This window comes from Aspergillus udagawae, assembly GCF_001078395.1.
Source record: "Aspergillus udagawae IFM 46973 DNA, scaffold_4, whole genome shotgun sequence".
Lineage (NCBI taxonomy): Eukaryota > Fungi > Ascomycota > Eurotiomycetes > Eurotiales > Aspergillaceae > Aspergillus > Aspergillus udagawae.
The window spans coordinates 404,196-425,233 of NW_025091267.1; the positions used below are offsets into that span (position 1 = coordinate 404,196).

A 21,038-nucleotide genomic window follows, 5' to 3' on the forward strand; every position below is an offset into this window, starting at 1 on the left:
TCAAAATACGAGCGAAGGCTTTCTATTTCAAGGTTGCATCGCATCCAGGAAGGAGTCAAGAACCAGTTCGATAGGGACCAAGAGCTTCACTCTCAGTCAAGAAATCAGGAATGCTTCGCTTGTTGCTTGACCCGAGTTTATCTGCAGGCATCGTGTTGAATCCCGCACAAATAGTCTCGCTGAATGACTCTCAAAAAGGAATCAACGCAACCTGATAATCTCCACACAACAGGGGTTCAAGACTTCAAATGAATACGGATAGAACTATGTTTTTAGGCCAGCCTGATACATACTAGTTGAGTGTACCCCTGGGGTATTTTGATGGTCTGATCTCGTATTCCGCCATGATTCGCTGTGGTGATCTGCAGACTAACCTGCAACACGAGAAGAACGGCAACGATGGCCTTGTTGAGTTAAGCTTCAGAGCTTGTGCTCTCTTGGATGCTATTTTTAGATCTATTTTTAGAGCATGCCCTGCTGCTCAACTCCTAGAGGCTTCCTACTCCATGCGATGCCAGGAACACGAGCATTACGAGCCGGGCACTTGCAGCATCTCGACGCTTCTACCTGCTAGAATATTAGTCAATGTAACGCTTCTAAACTTGGCCGCAGATACGACACTTGGCCCCATCCCATGGACCCTGAATCTAGGGAACACGAGAGGTCATGTTTGGACACTGTGGGAATACGAGAGGTGCTCCTTCGGATCAACAGATCAACAGACTCTCTGAGCATTTCAGTGATCCACGAAGCAGCCGCAACAAGACTCAATGTCTATAAAAGGAACGATCTGCCCGTGTGTCTGAGTCCTCATCAACATCATCGAACCTCAATCAAAAACACCCATTCCAAGTTCGCCTCTTCACTTCCTCTCACCAAAATGAAGTACCTCACCGTCGTCGCTGCATCACTTGCAGCTATCGTTCCTTCCGTCAGCGCCTACCCTATCAACGGCGACAGCGTCAACTGCCGCTCGGGTCCCGGCACCAACCATGCTATTGTCAAGACTTACCCCAGAGGCCATGAGGTCACCCTTGTCTGCCAAGCTCCCGGCACCGACGTCAAGGGCGACTCGCTCTGGGACAAGACCTCCGACGGCTGCTATGTCGCTGATTACTACGTCAAGACTGGTACAACCGGCTACGTCACGAAGCACTGCGATGACGGCAGCGGTGGTGGCAGCGGCGGTGGCTCCGGCAGCGGATCCGGCAAGGCCATCGTCGACGCAGCCGAGAAGGAGAAGGGCCTCCCTTACGTCTGGGGCGGCGGTGGCTGCAACGGTCCCTCTGGTGGCGGCTTCGACTGCTCCGGCCTGACCCAGTTCGCCGTCTGCAAGGCGCTGAAGAAGACCATTCCCCGCACGGCGCAGACGCAGTACCACTCGAGCATGGGCAAGCGTCTTCCTCGCTCTCAGGCCAAGGAGGGCGATCTGCTCTTCTGGGCTACCGGCGGTGATTGCGCGAACAAGGTTTCCCACGTCGGTATCTTCATCCGGGACGGATGGATGATCAATGCTGCGCATACTGGTGTTCCTGTCAGAGAACAGTCTATCTGGACTTCCTATGGTGGAGAGTCTATCTGCCCTGATGTCGTGAGGTATGTCACTCGCTTTCTTTGATACAGTGGATTCAAGCTAATAATTGGCACAGATTCTGGTAAGAATTCAGGGTACTATAATATGGGATACCAGTGGACCACCCGGCCATCTTGTCGCTCTTCTGATTTCTCTTCACTTTTGCTATACATTTGTGGTTGACTACCTGCTACTTTCTTCGCCACTGTACAAATCTTTTCAATTCTATATAGACGAACCAATTGTCTTTTTGTCTCAGTCCATTTATTGTGAATGTTCTCTAGGGCCATCGGTTCGCATTTGCTGGAAATATATATTTATGCATCCTGGAACTTTGCAGCACACTATTTACTAACCTTGTAAGGATCTGGCTCGTAACATACTTCTAGCACAATACTAGCCAACATAACATAAACCACCTCTGGGGCTTGACAAAAGTTCCAAACAGCGGAACTCCACACCAACCGTGGATCGTCCCTCATAAACACAACAAACCAGACCCAAAAGTTCAAATCGAGCTAAACAAGCTTCGAGTGAACCACGGTATATACCCTCGGGTCTTTCGGCTTTGTCCCGTGGATAGATATATAAAATGGATCAGAACCATATTATCTCCCTATTCTGCGACTCGCATAGTCATATTTCCTCAAACTGAGTCCATCCCATCATTGCTTAGAAACTGCTCACTTGAACAAATTGCCTCAAATTCTCTGTTCCGACGACAAAAAGCACAATGAAAACTTAAGACGCAGAAGTTACCGCTGGTCAACGCTTCAGACTTGAAGTTCCATTGGGAACTCTAGCAAGGCTGCGTAGCTTCCAGATATGAATTCCGTGAGTACAGACAGTCCCAAAACGGTTAGCAATGCGAACCGTGTCACGGACTGGTAGGATATTAGCGTCGAAAGCTATCACTCATTGCCTTGAGGTAATTACAAAACCGAACCATATTTCTCCTACTGCACCGTCGGACAAGACTTCTCTGAGGTGCAGGTATTTTGTCGCTTTCTGTATCGCGATAAAGTTCTGACACATACTCATGTTATCGTAGGGTCGAAGATATTCCAACCGTGACTGTGTTTACCTGGAGATATACAGTGCAACGGCTGTAGGGTTGTGGACGTGAGAAACAGGGCTTCCGCTCCACTCGGTTGCACTTATGGCAGTATTATCAAGTCGGCTAGAAGTTTCGTTCGCCCTTGAAGATACGCTCGCTGCCTATGAATGGTGGCCACTGGAATACACAATGAGTGCAGGTGAGCAGGTCGAAGCAATCCATTGGTATCAGTGAGCTGGAACATTGACGTATCTGCACTTCTCCAACATCTCCGATGTCAAGGTACCTTCGAAACAGTTAAGCCATTACCCATGCATTGCGCCTAAATGGTGGATGCGATGCCGGACATAATTCTGAATATTCTGACATTAATCTGACATAGTCTGACATAATCTGAAATACATGAAATGATCGTCACGTTCCTGCGTATCGTACCGTCCCCTGAATATGAAACTCGGTTGTTTTGAGGATCCCATTCGGTGAACTAGGCTCGATCGTAATGAGCGCCTCGCTGTCACTGCTACGGCGCTTGGAGCCGTTCGCTGAACCGACGCAGGTCATGGGATATTCGACGTACTCTCGCCCCACGCTTGCAAACGGCAGGTAGGGTTGAGGGCCACGACTCAATTTGCGGTCACTTCCTCCCAGCTCGTGGGGAGTTGATTTGGATTTGCTCCGCTTGCTGGTTACCCGACGCACAATGATGTTAAAAAGAGGCGTGAGTGCGGGAATGCAAGCGGCCAGAATAATGAGATATTGTTCGACTGCGACCCAGATCGTTAGAGTGAGCGTATCCCACGTATAATCAGCTCTAGCCGACAGCGCCGCCAAGTGCACGGTCTTGATAATAGCAGCCACCATCGCGCTAGTAGTATCGTCGTTAGAGCACAGCATACAGGAAATAGAGGCTGGGAATTATGACTAACATGATACCCAGCGAGAGCACGAAGCCGAGTCCGAATTTCACCTTGGTGGCCATCTGCAAATTCTTGATGGTAAAGAGAGGATATACCGCCAGAACGAAGTCGCTGAATGCAGAGGCAGCTACAGCGTCTCCGGTTAGCAACATCCTAAAGACAAAAGTCCGTCCGTCCGTGCCATACGTACAGCCCTGAAAAAAAGCGTAATCTCTCTGAGCCCCCGCTGGCCAGCAGGTGCCTTCAATGTCATTATCCCAAGCTTTTGCAGTAGGTGTGCACTGCCCGTAGATGGAGTAGACCCCACCGATATTAATGATAGACAGAAAGATCATCCCCGCATACATGGCTCGCTTATGCTGCTTCACCTCCGAAATAATGCGAACCAGAAACAGGGCCACCGACACCTTGCCCCAATTTGTTGACATGACATGGAACCCCTGCGAGAGCAGTTGATACTTTACTGAAGCGATTTGTTGCTCGTGTGATAGATCACGCATGTGACGCCCAGTGCCATGCATGATACTCAGAGTTACCAGTACAGTATTGATGGTGGCACAGATCAATGCAAGCAGAATGAATGCATCGTCCCAGCCGCAGCTCCGAAGGATGCGCACACGTACCCAGAATCTGGTAGCGGTGGCAAGAACGCTGACCCCGAACAGCGGCCAAGAGACCGCGTGGAGAATCCAGCCGCGGTCAGCGCCTGATGCGTCTGCCATCATCAAGAACTGCGGTGCAGGACATGGAGGTAGATAGTGTAGAAGTGAAAATCAAGGGCCTGGGGGGGGGGTGGGTGGGGTGAAAGATAGATGCAGAAGGAGAAAATCGCGATGCCATCGTCGCCCATGACAAAAATTGACATCTTTGCACGATCTAATACGGAGTAGTCGGCAAAGATGTCCCTCTGAGCGAAGATCTTGCTGGGTTCAGGGGCAATGGCTGCAAAGTCACTCTGCCGTTGTGATCTTCTCCATCTTTGCCGAATTGGGTTATGGCTTTCGGGGAATAAACCCCCATTTGGGAAATGATTCTCACCCCAGTGGATCTGTCGAGGGACCGCGGTCTGATGTATCAGTTTAAAAAAGAGATTCAGGCGATAATGCAAGAGATCTATCTTCATTTTGTGATCCTTCTTCGATGGAGTTAGTGGAAAGTGGCCGTCAGTGTAACGTTCTAGAGACACCCACAGATTGAGTGAGAGGATCCTTCCTGGTCTCCTCTCCTTCATGAACCAGATGGGGAAGTGGATACGGTGCGCTTCGTATTCCCTGTTATGGCGGGAACTATAAGAGAGCAGATATTATTGGTCAGCTCTTCCGTTGACAGCGTTGACATTTCCTCACACTGTAATTAATATGCAACGAATATGGTGGAATAGCTTTGATTCGACAGAGTCTGGACCCCGGTCATAATAATAAGCTAGTCCTCACTGTCCTCCACCCTGTTTTGCACCAAACGACCCAAAAATGTGGCAAAGAACTGCCTATCCTTTCTCAATCTGAGCACGTGGGCCCTGCACATGGAGTCTGGCCAGACGGTCCACCCAACCTTATTCCGCTTCCCAGACTAATATAAGGACACAGTATTAGCATCCCTGTCATCTCTCATTGTGTCTCAACACATCTCTTGCAATGTTTTGCTTCTGGTATCATTGCCATTACTGTCAAAATGAGGAAACATAACATCTGCGGTTTATTGCAGCTAAGATTTTCCAGAGTTGCACGTCCAAATCGAATTCATGTAAAGACATCCCCACATTGAGAAAGACAGTCTGCTATAGAAACTCTGGAGAACTATTCTCAAAGATAGGATCGAAGAAAATGGCAGGATTTGCCTGCAAATCGCCGATAAAGCGGAGAAGCCTTCAATCTACTCCGTACTTGAGGCAAGATGGAAGCTGCTACATCATCCTCCTCAGGCTAAGTTTCAACTGGACACGTCGCGTAGACTAAATGGGTTAGAAATACGCATTGCACATGCATTCAAGCCGTATGTAGCCGAGAGCCTGAGATGCAGCACAATTTCAAGGATTACTAACCACCGCAATGCCAAAGGATCCACCATAGGTTCCCCCACAAGAATCTAATCTATTATGAATCTCATAGATTCGATCAAATGTCCATTATTGTTTTCCTAGGATAGCTGGCGTGGTCGTCTCTCGGATGCCTGGAATTCCCAAGCTCATCACATCAAGAATTAACTAGAGTTAGCATTGGCTCGATCGCTACTGTCATGGAGGTCTTGATTTAGAGCGCTCATTGCAGGACAATCGTCACTTTGAGCGTGGGGGCTGTAGTCAACTCTCTAGACAACAGCTGATTGATTTTTGGCATGATATACAGAAAACGACCGTCTAGAGCATGTGTCATCTCTGCGCCTCTCTCTTCACCTGCTTTGAAAGAAACTATTGATTTATTCTGCCAAGCTGTCGAGTAATCTCTCTTAAGTTGTTGAGTAATCTATTATTCTACCAGCTGTTCACTAAACTACATCCAAATGATCTCCATGTCTCTAGGTGAGTATAAAGTCTTGCTGGCCCTGCTGCTTTGTGCATCTCTCGCTCCTCACCGCTCAAACATCTTGAACTCCACAAGATACTTCTTTCTCGGACATCCATCATGAAGGTCTCCCAGCTTATCCTCGCCTCTCTTGCCGTCGCTGTCGGCAGCACAGCGGCTGTCAAAGTCGCCACCGGCGAGCAAATCTACTCGGGCGTGAACTACGCCGTTGCCTGGAAAGAGGGCCAGGATCTTTGTCGTTTCAATCAGCTGCTTGCCCCCGTGTCTGAGAACCCCTGCGACAGGAGCTTCTGGATCGATAACGTGAATTGTGCGTCTGAGTCTTGCTCTGCTCTGATATATCGGACTTACATGGCATAGACCACCTTGCATACTGCGGCACCGACAACTTCGGCTTGTATAAGGCCGACGGCTCGCGAGTTGGTGGATGCACGAGGGTATCTGACCAGAAGTTCCACTGCGATTCCCCTTGGCATGATGTTATCAAGCACTGGGTCTGCGGGAACTAAATGCGCTCTAACGGAGGCGTAAGTGATTGTCTTGTTTATGAAGACATTTCTGATAGGAATATATCTCGGCGGTTCTGCTCGCGAGAATCTGCGGGTTGAGGACATTGCATAGTTTGGGACGTCCAGCTGGAACTAGGGATCGTCGAGCAGTTTCTTACCGAACTGTGCTAAGCTTTGTAATTTATGGATCTTAGCGAGCGTCTGAATACTTGTCTTTCCATTATGATTTCTTAGATCATTACACGGATAGAGGCGGAGTATAGGTGTTAACCGTACCATCGGCAAGCCGGGCAGAAAGGGAGCAATGATGAGAGAGATTAGTATACCCTGTTTGTACATGCAGTCTGCCATGGAAGGTATTTCGCTATCAGGGGAAGATGTGGTCCGGCAGACCTACATATTCGCGGCTGGACATGCTATCTGGTCTGATGTCCGTGGTATTGATTACCTCAGACGTATTACTTTAATATGGCTAATGAAATCCTGTCGAGGGACAGACTGGAATCAGCAGACCTTCGATGCTCGCAATCTCTTATTCGGATAGCAAGGACATATGATTAGAAGAGATGGTGTCAATCCTAGACGGACTGCAGGTCTTTGAGTAGGTACAAGACTTGAGTATTCCACATTTTTCCACCCAAATATCTCTCAGAAGCATGTTAACATACGCTCAGTACAGCAGAAAAAAGGACTTAAAGGTAATATCACGCCCAACTCTTCGCCTCCGTCGCCATGCCAACTAAAACCATCCTCAATTCCCTGTGCTATGACAACTCGGTTCCACAAGCGACCACCAATGCCTTGCAAGACCGGACCGCGAGGCCTGCAGGGTTCAAGGCCCGATGATAAGGGTGCTTTGCTCAGAGGCCGTGCTCGACGCTGCACTTGAAGGAATAGAATCCGCGGCCCCAGTTCGAAGCACAATTGTCCCCACCGTAGACAACAGTCTGCTGGGCGCCCTTACAGTGCGGCTGGGTGTAAACGGTGCAGATGCACTTTCCATTCGGGAACGTGCAGGCGGCGATATTCATGCTGTTTGAGCCGCCCCATACGTAGTCGACGCAAGTCGTAGGGCTTGGGCTTGGTTTGAGCTCGGTCATGTAATTGGAACAGCCGCCGTCGGAATAGTAGTTGACCTGGAGAGTAGCCGCGGTAGCAGCAGTAATGAAAGTGGCAAAGGCCCAGGGTGAAAGATGCATCTTGTCGAGGTGGAGGATAGCCTTGGTAGTTATGAGAGAATGTAGTAGAAAAGGTCCTAATGGAATGCTTTGATTGTGATGTTCCTTTGAAAGTAGCAGGGAGATTCTACCCTTATATAGTTCATCCCAGTTGCTACTCTATATTATCATCAATGTATTTCCTGGGTTCTTCATATGAGTTCTCCACAGTGTGTCAGCATTACTATAAGTCTCTGTCAGATTGTGGTTGGGTAATATGATCCCTATTTGGGAAATGGTCGCATTTCTTAAGCATTATCAATGAGACATGCATGCTTTGGATAATTATCGGGCCTCGGCTTTATACATTATAAGGACGGATAATAAGGTTACATGCCTATTTCCGTTTAAGTTATGCTTATCCCTAACCTTAGTCTGTGATGACAAAGTCTTACTTAAACTAGTATCTTTCAACTGCAATTTAATGTGGATTCCTTACTGACAGTAAAAATGATCTCCTTTTGTTTCGTTCCTCCTGATCAATTCTGGACTATTGTGTACTATTTAGAAGAGCATCTCTCAATTAGGAAAGTGGTACTTGAAGTTTTATCACGTCCAAATCACCGTCGCCCAGCCTGCTGACCACATCATGACCAATTAATCAATTATCCCCGACTATCCCAAAATCGGGATTGTTGCTTGGCCCAAGCTGGACTGTGCTTCTGGTACCTAGCACATTCGTCCATAGTGGAAACGCAAATTTCCAACATGAACTGAGGAAGACGTTCCAAAAGGTGAGCACTTAGAATCGGATTTTGCCCGGTCCTCAGATGTGGCAGGTTATGTCTCGTCAGTTGGACGGCAATGTCTCTGAGGCCCCGATCATTCTCTGCTGTTGAGGTGTACACCTCACCAACAGTCGCGACAAAGGAATCTTTTTCTAAGGTTCTGAGGAATGTCTTCTCAAAGCGTTCCTTCGCCTTAGCTTTTAGACCCTCGATCTGAAAATAGTCGCCTTCGGCATACATCTGAGCGTGGAAGTGTGAATCAGGAACAAGAACTGGGGCGCCTTTCTCTTCTTCCGCGTCGACAGTGGGAGTTAAATGCGTCGCTGTCACCGATCCTCCTGTTTCTGGAGGAATATCACAAGTATAATCGCCTGTGTAGACAAATTGCAGCATCTTTCTCACCAAGGTCGCGTCCCGGTCGTTTATTTTGACTTCGCCTTTCTCTCCCTGTAAGTACGAACGCTGTCAGTTTCGACTCACTTAATCCCTTGGCTTGTAGACAAGGACAATAGTACCTCAAAGTTCGCCTTACAGGCAACCTCGAAATAGTTTGACTGAGGACAGACGATGATTCGATGAGCCGGAAAGAGCTTGTCACCGCAGATGATGGAGAGATCGCTGTATGCAGGATTGAGGAATTGGCTGGTTCTATTTCAGTCGACCTTTGCAACTTGCACGAGAAGAATGGACCTTGTCCGTACCTGTGGACAAGTCCCTTCGCCTTGACAGCAGCCTCATCATCCGCTGCATCAGAACGCGTCAAATCCATCAACTTTCCATCATCAGTATCTGTTTCGCTGGACTCTGAGACTCTTAGCCTTTTTGCAGGCGTTCTGGTGCGAGCCATCTTGAGAAAGGTGGCAAATTCTACCTCATCCAGAGGTGGTAACTGAAGCGAGGTAAGCGTGAGTGTGAGAGTTGCGCCTGGCTTTACCAGCGTTGTAGAAGTACATTCACAATTTGTTAGCTAGCGCCTCATTTTTCTAGTTTGAACTCAGCCCGATCTTTTAATCACTGTTAACGGAATATCAGGCCTTTGCATCTGTCCATCTACATTGTGTATTGTGTTGTACCTAGTAACTTCTTGAATATAGTAGTCATTGCGACAGGAAGTACTTTCGACTCGTGGCTATGGCGAGACGAGTTGTCGAAGACCTCCCATTATTGTATTAACGGTCATACAATGTTTGAGTTAACATGAAGCAATCGCTCCAAAGCGTCCCTTGTTTGCGAGAAGGATCACACAATCCTTTGCATCGTAGAAAATGCAGTCAAGCTCTCTAGGGGAGAACAGCCTTCGGGCTGCTGCCAAAGGTAATCGATGTCTGCGAAGGGTGAGAAGCCATATCTGCCAGGCATCCACTGGTATGTACCTCCACATTCTTCTGTACGTCATGGTCAGCAAGGGGGACGATAATATCTCCTATAGCGTAAGGACGGAGATGACGAACACTGTGTAACGACAGCTTCAAATATCGTCATTGCACCCAGCAATTTTGAGTAGGATTTTATCTAACGTCAGGGGATTTAGTATCCTGGAACTGTGCCTCTGACGCGTGCAGTGCGCGTCAATCAAGACTGCTACCGAGTATAAGCAGGTCGAGGGTTGAATTTCATTCCTTCGCACCAACCGCCACAAAGAAAGCCAACGACGTGGTACAACATAGTTTGAGAGGACCTTCAAGCTAGGGGTGTATAAAGGTCGGTGACAACTGCTGGATTGACTAGATTCCAGCACTTCATATCCAGCACCACCACTACACTCATAAACAAATCCAACAACATGAAAGAGAGCCTTCATCTTAGTACCATCAAGGGAAAGCTATGCGGTTCGAGTCAGGAACCGGAACAGGAATCCTCCTCTCCTCAGATTCTAGGCTTATACAACTTTCGAGACGTTGGAGGCTACGAATTGTCCGGCAACAAATGCGTGCGAAGGGGGTTTCTCTTCCGCTCAGCCAACCTGAGAAACGTCTCCCAAGCTGGACTCCAGACCTTGCGAGATCACTTTGGTATCAGAAAAATCTTCGACCTTTGTTCAGACGAAAACTCCAACAAGACAACCATCGCCATCGAAGGCATTACCATACAGCATATTCCCGCCATCAGTTGGGAAGAGAGCCGAAAAACACTCCTTAAACATTTCAACCGGCTCTCTCACGATGTAGTCGAAAGTTTCATGGTGATCTATGAGCACTACTGTACCGTGTCTGCGCCTGCGTACAGAGCCATATTTGCACACATCCGGGATGGGTTCGACCTCCCTCTTCTTGTTTATGATGACTTGGGGAAGGACCTGACGGGAGTTTTCATTGCAGTTGTCCTCAAGTTGCTAGGTGCGTCGGATGAGGATATCATCGAGGAGTACCACCGTTCTGAGGCGGAAATTGCGGGACTGATTCCTGAAAAGAGTGCGAAACTTCCCGATCTTCCGATCTTTGATGGTCGTCCACCTGAAGGCCTTGACAAACACTTCCTGGCACCAAGAGAGGTTATGAGAGCGTTCCTTGTGTACCTTGACTTGACTTATGGTGGAGGTGAAGGATACTTGACGTCTCTCGGATTCGTTGAGGTCGAGATCGAACTCCTCAAGAACAATCTTATCGAGAGCAGGTCTGCGTGAATCTTATCTCACGCTGAACAGTTCGACGCTCCGGAAAGAAAGCGGGTTATTTGCCACAAATGCAATGTTTTGGAAGTGCCTTTTTAAGATTTATAGAAGAAACTGAACAGCAGAAACTGAAGACCGCCGCGTGATGCGATTGTCTTGTAATCTCAAATGTGGAGATTGACTCCCGCTTCCCAGCGCTGAGAGGAGGCTTTCATGGTCGTATAACGGGGTCGATGCTTCTGCAGCAATGGCGCTGAAGTCTGTCAATGGAAAGAGTAAGAAATTTGTATGTGCCGGGCATTGATCTCCTTGATGAAGGCACAGGGTGCAAGGTTCCGAAGCTGTCGGTTCAAGGCAGCCTTATCGATGGCGACATGGAGTGGGAAACAAAGATCATCGTTGTCAGTAACCGATGTCCAAGCTTTGCCGGCACATTGACTATGGGGTGTCACAGAGACTCCTTATTGCCATTACATTGCGGTGAGGTCGCGTTTCAATAGCGTCATGCGCAGACGAAATGTCCTTGTTCACAACCTGGCCAGTATCGGGGCGGATTCCGCGTCTCGACCGCTGTCTTTCATCTGCGACCGAAGGTCGAATCTCATCCGGCGCGTCATTGCTGCGAATGAGATTGAGGAGTTGAGAGACTTTTACGTCCTCATCGTCGCGAATGATGTCGAGTAGGCGCACGAGAAGATCGCGGTCCTGTTCAAGTTCGATAAGCTTTCGCTTCAGGGATGTCTGTCGGCGACCATCTTTGTCTTCCTCTCTCCGACATTCCGTCTGGTATTTCACGCAGTTCTCGCATGGAGGTCCGCCCTGACACTATTTGAAGAGGTTAGCAGGAACATGAGCCACTCTATTGTCTATTCAACACAAACTTTTGTTTTCCGAAGCCTGCACGCCGAACATGACAAAGACGCGTTACGACGAGTTCGATTTGAACTCAATGTGCGTTTCGCCGTCAGTGTTTGGCCATCTGAGCTCAATGCTGGAGCCAAGGAACGGACCTTGAAGGGATCTGACATTGCGGGTAGAAAAATGGGTCGATCATAAAATGGGGTGAGTATCCTCAAGAGGTATGGGTTTCTGAATAGCAAAAGACACGCGACGGATGTGGCGCCAACATAAGAACAAATAGCCTGTCATTAACTGGGCTGTGAAGGCTATGACAGTCATGTCTCGTAAATACCATCATTGAGGACTAGGGGGGCTAAAAAGTCATTGGTTTTCATGCTGCCGATCTCAGCTGCCAGCTCCAAGTTTTTGAGAATGACTGACGCAATGATCTGCAATCCACAACCCAAGTGGACGATGCATCGGATGTTTCATCCATCCACCTAATGCCATCTGGAGCTGCTAGGGGGTCTTGGTTTCAAAGACAAGTTTATCAATCTACCTCTTCCATCCAGGTTGGAGCGAGATGCGGCAAATACAGTCACACACCACCATATTGCCACAATGATATATCCCGTTTCTGATTGCATCTCCGTCTTTCAAACCACAGGTCCCAAAACGTCAGGGACTCCATCGGCATATGGACTACGCGATAACTTCTCACAAGTTCAACTCATACACGCTGTTTCTTGGTTTCCTAGCTAATCTAAGGCGCAATGTCCCTACCACCGAGGCGAAAGCAGACAAGAGCATGTGTCGCATGTCGGGAGAGAAAACAAAAGGTAATTGCAAGTTCCCTGACTCGGGCGCTGAAGATTATCAATTATTAATCCAAATGATACCCCAATATCAGCTTCCGTTGACTTGCTTGAAGCCATGGCTGACCAGACACAGTGTGACAGTGGACGGCCTTGTGCACGGTGTTTCGAAGATGGAGTCGAATGCATTGTTGACGAAGGTAGTGATCTACGACGAAAAGGGGCTCTCAAGCGCAAGGCAGCAATGATGGAACAAGACCAAGAGCTTCTAATCCAGCTCGTGAGCGCTCTTCGCGGTAGCAATGAACGCCATGTCTCTCACCTCGTGAATATGATTCGGAGTCATGCTTCACTACAAGAAATTCGCGAGTATATAACGGACCATCTGAAACTGGGTACAATCGAAGACACGTCCGAGGTGCAGGGGCTCCGGCGTCAGATTCGTCTTCTTCTTGACTTGGAAGGGCCAGCGTTTGAGTCACGGAAGACACAGCGGGTCGCTCACTCTCGTTCTTTCAACGTTCCCGCGAAGCCATGGACGGTGATCCAGTGCAGCAGTGCGTTTGTTTCGGAGCTCGTGTCACTCTGGTTTACTTGGAATCATTCCATGTTTCCGTGTATTGACCGTAGCCTATTTGTACGAGACATGCGGGCGGGAAATGTGGTATGTCAATACTGCTCACCCTTCTTGGTGAACGCCATATTAGCCGACGCTTGCGTAAGTGAACCGTTGGTTTCCCCCGTGATTTGATGATCCTTATGACGGAACCGTAGGCACTACTGGATGATTCTCACAACGAAAACGGAAGCTACATAAACAACAGATCTCATTCTCTGGCTAGATGCTTTTATCAGCAAGCACAGAGGCTCCACGAGGAGGGGGGACGACTCGGCTTGACCACTATTCAAGGATTAGCCGTTCTATGGAGATGGTAACGCAAACGATAATCTGCTATCCTCGTCCGCAATTTCTCTGTGTAGACTTGTCTGCGTCTAACCGTTCATAGCACGTGTACATTCGGTGACAACCACCTAGCTCGAGTGTATGAGGGTCGAATAGTGAACGCGTTACGCAACTTCCCCTCTTCTAACCCGTCTGCTTCGCCAAAACCCAGCGGGGATGAGCAACAGTATGACAATGTTTGTAACATAGCGATTTGGGGGGTGTACAATATTCTTTTGTGAGTGTTATATGATTGAGAACTCTCACGTCAGACCGGGTGGTTCTAAGTTATTGGCACGTCCAGGGCAAATCTGCTCACATACCAGCGCCGGTCGCTGATTGGGATTCCACAACGTGCGCGGCCGCTCGTGCTCCACGTTGAAGGTCTCGCGGGCGAGCACTGGGCTCCATATCCGAATTCCCAGCCAGCTACTACAAGCCATGAATCATGCTTGAGCAATTGCATTTGCGACTTGACTGTGATTGTCAATGACATATGCCGATTGCTCTCCCGAGACCGGAAAGATCTATCACCCGAGCCTGTAAATCAAAGTGTTGAAGCCTCGTTGAAGCGCCTTGAAGCTTGGAAGGCCCATGTACCGTCCTGCATGCGACCGAGTGATACCGAGAGGTCTTCCCCGCAGGTCCTCGGCACCCAGTGAGTGTTATCAATCGAACCCTTGACAATGTCTCGTCTCACTTATTGGGAACAGCATATACTACCACACAATCATGATCACACTGTACGGCCTTTCGCAAAAGTCCTCGGCAAGTGTACGAATGCGCAATACTAGTGCCCCCTCGAATGCAAGAGCCCGAGCCATGCGCCTTGAAGCGGCGCGGGAAGTCGCTCGGCTAGTTGAACTTCGTCGACGATTATGGGGTTTGGACCGTATTTCTGCGCCCCTCAACCAGTGGGTAACGATCTCGCTGCTCACTCTGCTTGAGGACCTGTCTACATCAGAGAGCAAAGAGGCGTTTGTCAGTCTTTGTGTTGCGCTGCGTGTATCGGCTCGGCGATGGGAGCATTCGAAGGGTCTCCTCCGGCTCACGCAGCATCTCGCATTTCAGTCACGTTTGACTTTACCCCCGGAAACCATTCCACTATACAGGGACTTTCAAGATTTGAAATGGGGCCCGGAGGACGATGAGAAATTCGGTGCACTGGCTCAAAGCTTTTGGATGTGATTCAGTGTGTGAGATATGCAGACTGGATCTCAGGCCTGTACCATCATTACCAAACTCGGATTATCCGTTACTTTCATAACGTCTCAAAGCTAACAGTCTTCGGATGAGCCACTGATCAAACCTTCTGCATATTCCTTTCTACAATCTCATCATGTAAGCCGGAGCTAGACAAATATCCACATTAGCCTATATATCTACACAGGACCATGCTGATGAAGAGGCTCCGCAAGAAAGCTTCGACCAGTAAACACTTGGGTATTTGAGTCGGACTCTGTAACATTGCTGGATCACCAAAGACTAGCCAGGCCAGCTCATTACCCCTCAACCCTCTCCACCACACAAGCTGTCCCATACGCACACACCTGCGAACAAGCCCCCATACTCGAGACATCGAACCTCATCGCCACGATTGCATTCCCGCCGCGCCCCATACATTCTCCGACCAGTCGCTCAACGGCTTCATTCCGCGACGTATACATCAGATTGGTGAATGGACGCAGTTCGCCGCCCACAGACGAGCGCACGATCGCGCCGAGATCAGTGCCCCAGTTGCGGGTTCGGACGGTGAGGCCGTAGACTGTCCCGAGGACCTTGGTGATTTTGTAGCCGGGGAGGTCGTTGGTCGTTGTGGTGATAACACCGTGGGTGTCGGTGAAGCAGGAGGGGGTGTTGTCTTGGGGTTTAGATGGAGGCATAGTATATGTAGTGAGAGGTTGCTTGAGTGTATACGGTAAAGATATTTTTGGTTCACTCAAGACAAGGATTTCGCTTTATTTTTATTTTAGACGAGGCATTTTGTCAAGGAAAATCGCGCATACAAAAGATGATTGCCTCGTATTCACATTAGCCCTGACAACAATAGGATAGTGAAGCGGAATACCTAATTAATTAATGCTAGCAGTGAATCAAGCTCATTTGTGAGAAGTTAAATCATTCACTAAAAGCCTGATCTTCTTTACCACTTCTCCTGCTTGTTGCTCTCATCTGGGGTCTTGAGGTCTTGATGCTCTCAACCAGCAATATCCAAATTCTTCCAAAATACTCTCCCCTTGCGGACCGGATAGTTGCATATAACGATAATGCATGGTCTAAAGGCAAACTCCCAGAGTCTTCTTCTCCTTTCATAAATTGAGACATGTTTGATAACCCATATTGCAGCAGAACACAGCTATATATCTGGCGCTTGGATCTTCTGCTACAGCATCTCAGGCTGCCCTTCTTCCCCATGACCAGGTGGCCAGTATCAACCACAAAAGGATGCCATGACACAGCTGGCGAATAAACGCTGGCGCTGCCAAACTTGGCGGTTTCTGCGAAGCCACTCCCCGCAGGGAAGATAAGGTCCTTAGCAGCCTAAAGCCCAATGCAACTGGTCCTTCCTGTCAGAACTCTCATGGCTGAGCTGCTTACTATCAAGAACAAGCTCCGATTCCCATACCAGTGGTCGGCGGAGGGGTGCTACAATCAATACTAGGACCGATCCGCAAATAGCGGCCCAATAAGCCTTTGACCTACGAGATCCCGCGGGCTGCTGCGGTGGGGTTTTTGACTGCAGACGAATGGAGGATATGGATTTTTTGATTAACACTCGTATGTTACATCCTCTATAGCTTCTTGCATATCTAACCGAGTTCTCTAGGACCCGACTCCTTCGCAGCTCCCGTACAGTCTGTCGTTCAAGGAACCAGACCTTTACATCAAGCCGCAGGGGTCACCTCTGCCTGCCATTTCTTCGAAATAGGATATTCAGAGTCACACCACTGGTCACCTCGGACAAGGGTCTCTGGATGATTGGCGCGGCCGCACACGTCAGAGTCCTTGTCATTGTGAAATGCAATACGCCAATCTCGGATGAAAGGCCGAATTGAGATTTGGCGTAAAATAGTAAGGAATTGGTTGTCGGTATAATGACGCCTTATCTCACTTGATTGACACTGAGTTAACCGATTGGATACCGTTATCAGACTCAACAAGAAGAGACATCGGGTGGAACGACCCCGCTGCGAAGGAGCTTCCCATGACACTCCCCTAGCAGAGGGACGATTCGGGTCAGTTGTGCCAATTGTGGTGATGCCACGTGACGGTGGCTACCTATTGCTTGCATCTCTACGAATGTACCTTAGAGAAATCAATCAGCTAATACAATACGATGCGTGAGGCACTACCACCACAATATGGTAGCATGTCCATAAGATCTGAGACCTCAGATTAAAAACTTCTTCCCCTGAAAACCTCTTCGACGAACCTTCGACAAACAGCCTCATCAGCAGGGGATACCTTGCAGGCCGGCAAGGCCAAGCACTGGATGTCATCACAGCAACCACCTCATCCATTGCATCCCCTCCTATCTGACAAACTCATCAAAACAGCATACGAGATCGCAGCGTACTACCAAGCCTTTCCAAACCAGACCAAATCTCGCGATCTTGAGACCCGTCTGGGCTATATCACCAAGCACTACCCTGACCCACTGCCGCAACGACTTACGTCAGAAGAATCAGGCAGAACAAGAGCTACCTCAGAGCCGGTTGAGCTGCAGTACCCAGAAGCTTGGCTACACTCACTAAGAACCTTCCAGACAGCACTGAGGCATTTCCTTGCCAGAACCAACAATATCACTGCTGTCAAGCCTGAAGCTGCAGCTGCACAGACACCTGAGGCCCGCCAACCGTGGCATAACATCCCAAAAGGGAAGGTACCCACGGCAACTAACTTCCAACCAACCTTCGGAGGAAAGCGCTCTTTCTTCCAAGCAGAACCTGGCTTCGACCCAAGCTCCGACGTCCAGCCTAGCGTTGTGAGTGCTGGTGCATCACCATCCACACCTGACCCAATCCAAGGCTCTTTTACATCATGTCGTTCCCCCACAGTTGAAACGCAGCGATCCGAGGACGACGACGCCACTTCAGGCGAATTACCATTAGGGCCTGACTCACCCTTCAACCCACGTAAGACCATCCGGCCTGGGCAGGCATCACCACCCAGAATGGCAGACGCCACTACAGGACCATCCGGCAAGCAGCGGGCACATACCGCCGACACAGAGGAAGTCCAAGAGATGCTATTTTCTCCTGCCCAACTCCAAGCATTGCAACATATTGTGCAGCAGGCCGTACAAACATCCATCGCGTCGATGAACACACCCGCAGCACGTACCAGAACGCCAGCTGTTGACACCACCGCGGAGCGTACTACCCCAATGACTACGATAAGTGCTGCACCAACGAACGGCAGCCACTGGCGGCCAGCCGATATTGGATATTTCTTCCCGGATATGCCATACTCCTGGGGATATGGTGATACGATCGACAAAGACGATAAAACCTATTATCGGTCTGCCTACGCCTTCACTAATCGGCTACGTGTTGCAGCAAGATCAAGGGACGTTACTAAACTATGTCAAAATTTGGACACATGCCTTCGAGGCGAAGCTGCAAAATGGTGGAATAACGAAATTGACCCTATCATGCAGACTGGTCTCATTCATTCCCTTAATATCGAAGATTGGTGTAAGCAAATCGAAAAGCGGGTAATCAGGGACGACTCGGGTCGGTTGTGCCAAAGGTAATCTGACCATCGGAGGACCTAGTCCCCTTGCACGCTTTCACTTCAATGACAAGAACATCAACTTCAATATGGAGTCAAGGGAGGGGGTATTGTTTAGGAAAGACTGGAGCGATGACCTTTGGCGAGTATCTGCTACCCGCGAAGTGATCTTGCAGGAAATCTTTTCTTCTGTGCTTGTCAAAGCCAGGGGACACGTCCGTTGCAGCGAGGACCAGTCGCACTGCTTCTCCTAGAACGACATCTCACCAAATAACAGACATGGGAGTCAGTGAAGTTCCTCCCTCAGGACGAGTTCGCAAGGCACGAAACTTGCAAGAGGCATGCGAAGTATTTGCACCGCTAAAGAATGGGGGCTCTCCCACTACCTTCATTCGTCCGACGGCTTTGTTGATACCTCCTTTTGTTTGCGACTCCGTTGTTGTCGCAATTCAGTGTTCCCTTTGTCTCACGATCCCGTTGTTTCGCGATCGAGGTCATCCAGCATTCGTCAGATACGGGTACTTGTGTTGCACTGCGGCGATTCCGTTTGTCGCCGCGTTTCTCTCCCCCGTTACAAAAGGGAGGAAGTCCGCGCGAGGGAGTGCAGTGGTTGATGGAGGAATGGGATCCTGGCTGACCATGTTGGACTGGGCTTAGATGGGAGTATGAGGTCTCCATTGCTGCAGCTGGCCGATTAATCACAGACTTGGACTCCTAGCACCCAGGCTGCCGTGGCGAGGAGCACGCCATTATTGTTGTGGCCCTCACCCAGTTCACTTCACCGGAACTATAAAAGAAAGAGTGGGACGGCTTCGTTCGGGACGTTGAGTACGTGGACGAACCACCAACAACGTATTTTCCTCCGGCCGATCCAGGAGCCCGGACACTATAGCCTTCTCCATGAGCAGGTTGTTGTTGGAGCTGAGAACGAAGTACAGGGCAGATGGCAGCAGGAGTCGGGCCAGGTTATATCGGGAGTCCTCCGGGAAGACGTATCCCCTCCGCAACTTCTATGTCCCTGGCATGCTCCACTTTACAATGGTCACCAACAGTTCATACAGCCTCGGAGCTAACACTGCGCACAATCACTGAAAGTACTCACGTCCGGCCTAGGGACAGTCCAATGCCGGCAACGTTGCGGTAGTTATGGATCTAATTGAGCATCTCATTACTGCAAACTCAATTCCTGGTTTGACTGGCTGCATCCTTCCGACCTAAGGCGATCAGAATGAGGCTTACATCGATGCAATGCTCAGCTTTTCGCGCAAACTCGACATTGCTTGTGGGCCCAATGGAAGGAATCGGGAGATAAACACTGCGCATCTGGAAAAGCTCCGGAATTCTATGGCGTCAGGAGTCCGCCAGCTTGATGCTGAGACACAAATGAAGGCCGACATCAGCCGCAAAGATTTCACACTACTTCTTGAGCATCTGGTTGCACAAAATTCAGCAAATTCATCAGCACCTATTGTCCCCTTGCAGGAAGGGAAGGACATGGTTTCTGTGTTTATGGTGGATGGAATGCAGGGCAACCAAGCCGATATTGTCATCGTTGACTGGGTTGTTACCTCTGGAGAACAGTGTGACTTGGGCTTCGCCTCTGATAATCGCTGCGCTAATGTTGCTCTGACGCGCGCACGTGATGGTTGCCAATGGTGCATTCATCAATAGTAACTGACTGGACGGGGACGAGAGCAAGGAAAAGGTGCCTCCAGAACTCTTGGTCCATCGGAAGCACTTGCTGGACAATGATTTCATTGTCCCATGCTCTGGTGCTCCGCATGACAACACCCCTACAGATGACTCTCCAGTCGCTTATCACGATGGCTCTGCGGTCGCTTGGGACGATGCCTCTGCATTCGCTTATCACGACTGCCAGACGCCCTAGCTCCCGTTCGTCCTCCTTGCCAGACATCATCATCAGATCTATTCCTAGTAACAATTACTAACAAATGACAGGGATAAAAGTGAAGCAGAGGCAGCTTGGGCCTAGTGGCCCCCTTTATATATGACGCGAATTCTGTTGAGGTAGATACAGAATGACGTACGAGCGAGATTGATGATCAACCGCACATTCAAGCGGACTTTAAGGGAGAATGACGAAGTGTGGGAGGAGGTCAGGGCGAGCTGCAAAGATACATTGAAGACATGGTGGCTCAGCACTCCTGGCCTCATGCCCAGTACGGGACCGTCGATGTCAGCAGACATGTCGAGTTCTATTGCTGAGCGTCAGTGATCTTCGCCTTAGCACGACGCAAAGAAGCGATGTATGAACTGATGAGAGGTTGCCATCGTGCTCGTCAGCCGCTGATGGAGATCCGAAATGAGCGCCTTATTGAGTGGTAGTTGAGTTGTGAAACATCGGCATCCCTAATCAGTCGTCTCTAAGCAATTTCAAATTCATCCCATATTGGAAGATAAAAGCACGAAATCACGTAGAACAAGAAAGCAATGGCACACTCAATCCTTCTGTACATCCAGTATAGCTTCTGGCTCATCAGCTGCGTGTCCTTGTGGACGGATGAGCTACCATACGCCTCAGTGATGAAAATTTTCTGAGTCCTGAGTTTGA

The 21,038-nt window shown here is 49.2% G+C and overlaps 10 protein-coding genes across 10 annotated transcripts; 5 read left to right on the plus strand and 5 right to left on the minus strand.

Annotated features, from left to right (window-relative positions):
* Positions 1-880: 880 nt before the first annotated feature.
* Aud_005512 (uncharacterized protein) lies at positions 881-1,659 on the plus strand (the record flags this gene model as incomplete). The annotated part of the gene is made up of 2 exons (XM_043290441.1): positions 881-1,596; positions 1,650-1,659. 2 exons carry the CDS (start codon positions 881-883, stop codon positions 1,657-1,659), a joined length of 726 nt encoding a protein of 241 aa, XP_043146376.1.
* A 1,385-nt stretch (positions 1,660-3,044) lies between these two features.
* On the minus strand, positions 3,045-4,272 carry Aud_005513 (uncharacterized protein; the record flags this gene model as incomplete). Its single annotated transcript, XM_043290442.1, has 3 exons — positions 3,045-3,495; positions 3,557-3,674; positions 3,738-4,272. 3 exons carry the CDS (start codon positions 4,270-4,272, stop codon positions 3,045-3,047), a joined length of 1,104 nt encoding a protein of 367 aa, XP_043146377.1.
* Positions 4,273-6,168: 1,896 nt separating this feature from the next.
* Positions 6,169-6,578, plus strand: Aud_005514 (uncharacterized protein; the record flags this gene model as incomplete). Its single annotated transcript, XM_043290443.1, has 2 exons — positions 6,169-6,379; positions 6,430-6,578. 2 exons carry the CDS (start codon positions 6,169-6,171, stop codon positions 6,576-6,578), a joined length of 360 nt encoding a protein of 119 aa, XP_043146378.1.
* Positions 6,579-7,438: 860 nt separating this feature from the next.
* Positions 7,439-7,777, minus strand: Aud_005515 (uncharacterized protein; the record flags this gene model as incomplete). The annotated part of the gene is made up of 1 exon (XM_043290444.1): positions 7,439-7,777. One exon carries the CDS (start codon positions 7,775-7,777, stop codon positions 7,439-7,441), a length of 339 nt encoding a protein of 112 aa, XP_043146379.1.
* Positions 7,778-8,400: 623 nt separating this feature from the next.
* Aud_005516 (BTB/POZ domain-containing protein) lies at positions 8,401-9,370 on the minus strand (the record flags this gene model as incomplete). Its single annotated transcript, XM_043290445.1, has 3 exons — positions 8,401-8,970; positions 9,039-9,165; positions 9,225-9,370. The coding sequence occupies 3 exons, from the start codon at positions 9,368-9,370 to the stop codon at positions 8,401-8,403; spliced, it is 843 nt and encodes a 280-aa protein (XP_043146380.1).
* Positions 9,371-10,306: 936 nt separating this feature from the next.
* Positions 10,307-11,146, plus strand: Aud_005517 (tyrosine-protein phosphatase; the record flags this gene model as incomplete). Its single annotated transcript, XM_043290446.1, has 1 exon — positions 10,307-11,146. The coding sequence occupies one exon, from the start codon at positions 10,307-10,309 to the stop codon at positions 11,144-11,146; it is 840 nt and encodes a 279-aa protein (XP_043146381.1).
* Positions 11,147-11,572: 426 nt separating this feature from the next.
* Positions 11,573-12,162, minus strand: Aud_005518 (uncharacterized protein; the record flags this gene model as incomplete). Its single annotated transcript, XM_043290447.1, has 2 exons — positions 11,573-11,959; positions 12,145-12,162. 2 exons carry the CDS (start codon positions 12,160-12,162, stop codon positions 11,573-11,575), a joined length of 405 nt encoding a protein of 134 aa, XP_043146382.1.
* A 745-nt stretch (positions 12,163-12,907) lies between these two features.
* On the plus strand, positions 12,908-14,920 carry Aud_005519 (fungal specific transcription factor domain-containing protein; the record flags this gene model as incomplete). The annotated part of the gene is made up of 4 exons (XM_043290448.1): positions 12,908-13,350; positions 13,797-13,970; positions 14,037-14,390; positions 14,446-14,920. The coding sequence occupies 4 exons, from the start codon at positions 12,908-12,910 to the stop codon at positions 14,918-14,920; spliced, it is 1,446 nt and encodes a 481-aa protein (XP_043146383.1).
* A 314-nt stretch (positions 14,921-15,234) lies between these two features.
* On the minus strand, positions 15,235-15,615 carry Aud_005520 (YbjQ family protein; the record flags this gene model as incomplete). The annotated part of the gene is made up of 1 exon (XM_043290449.1): positions 15,235-15,615. One exon carries the CDS (start codon positions 15,613-15,615, stop codon positions 15,235-15,237), a length of 381 nt encoding a protein of 126 aa, XP_043146384.1.
* A 1,610-nt stretch (positions 15,616-17,225) lies between these two features.
* Positions 17,226-18,488, plus strand: Aud_005521 (uncharacterized protein; the record flags this gene model as incomplete). The annotated part of the gene is made up of 1 exon (XM_043290450.1): positions 17,226-18,488. One exon carries the CDS (start codon positions 17,226-17,228, stop codon positions 18,486-18,488), a length of 1,263 nt encoding a protein of 420 aa, XP_043146385.1.
* Positions 18,489-21,038: the final 2,550 nt, after the last annotated feature.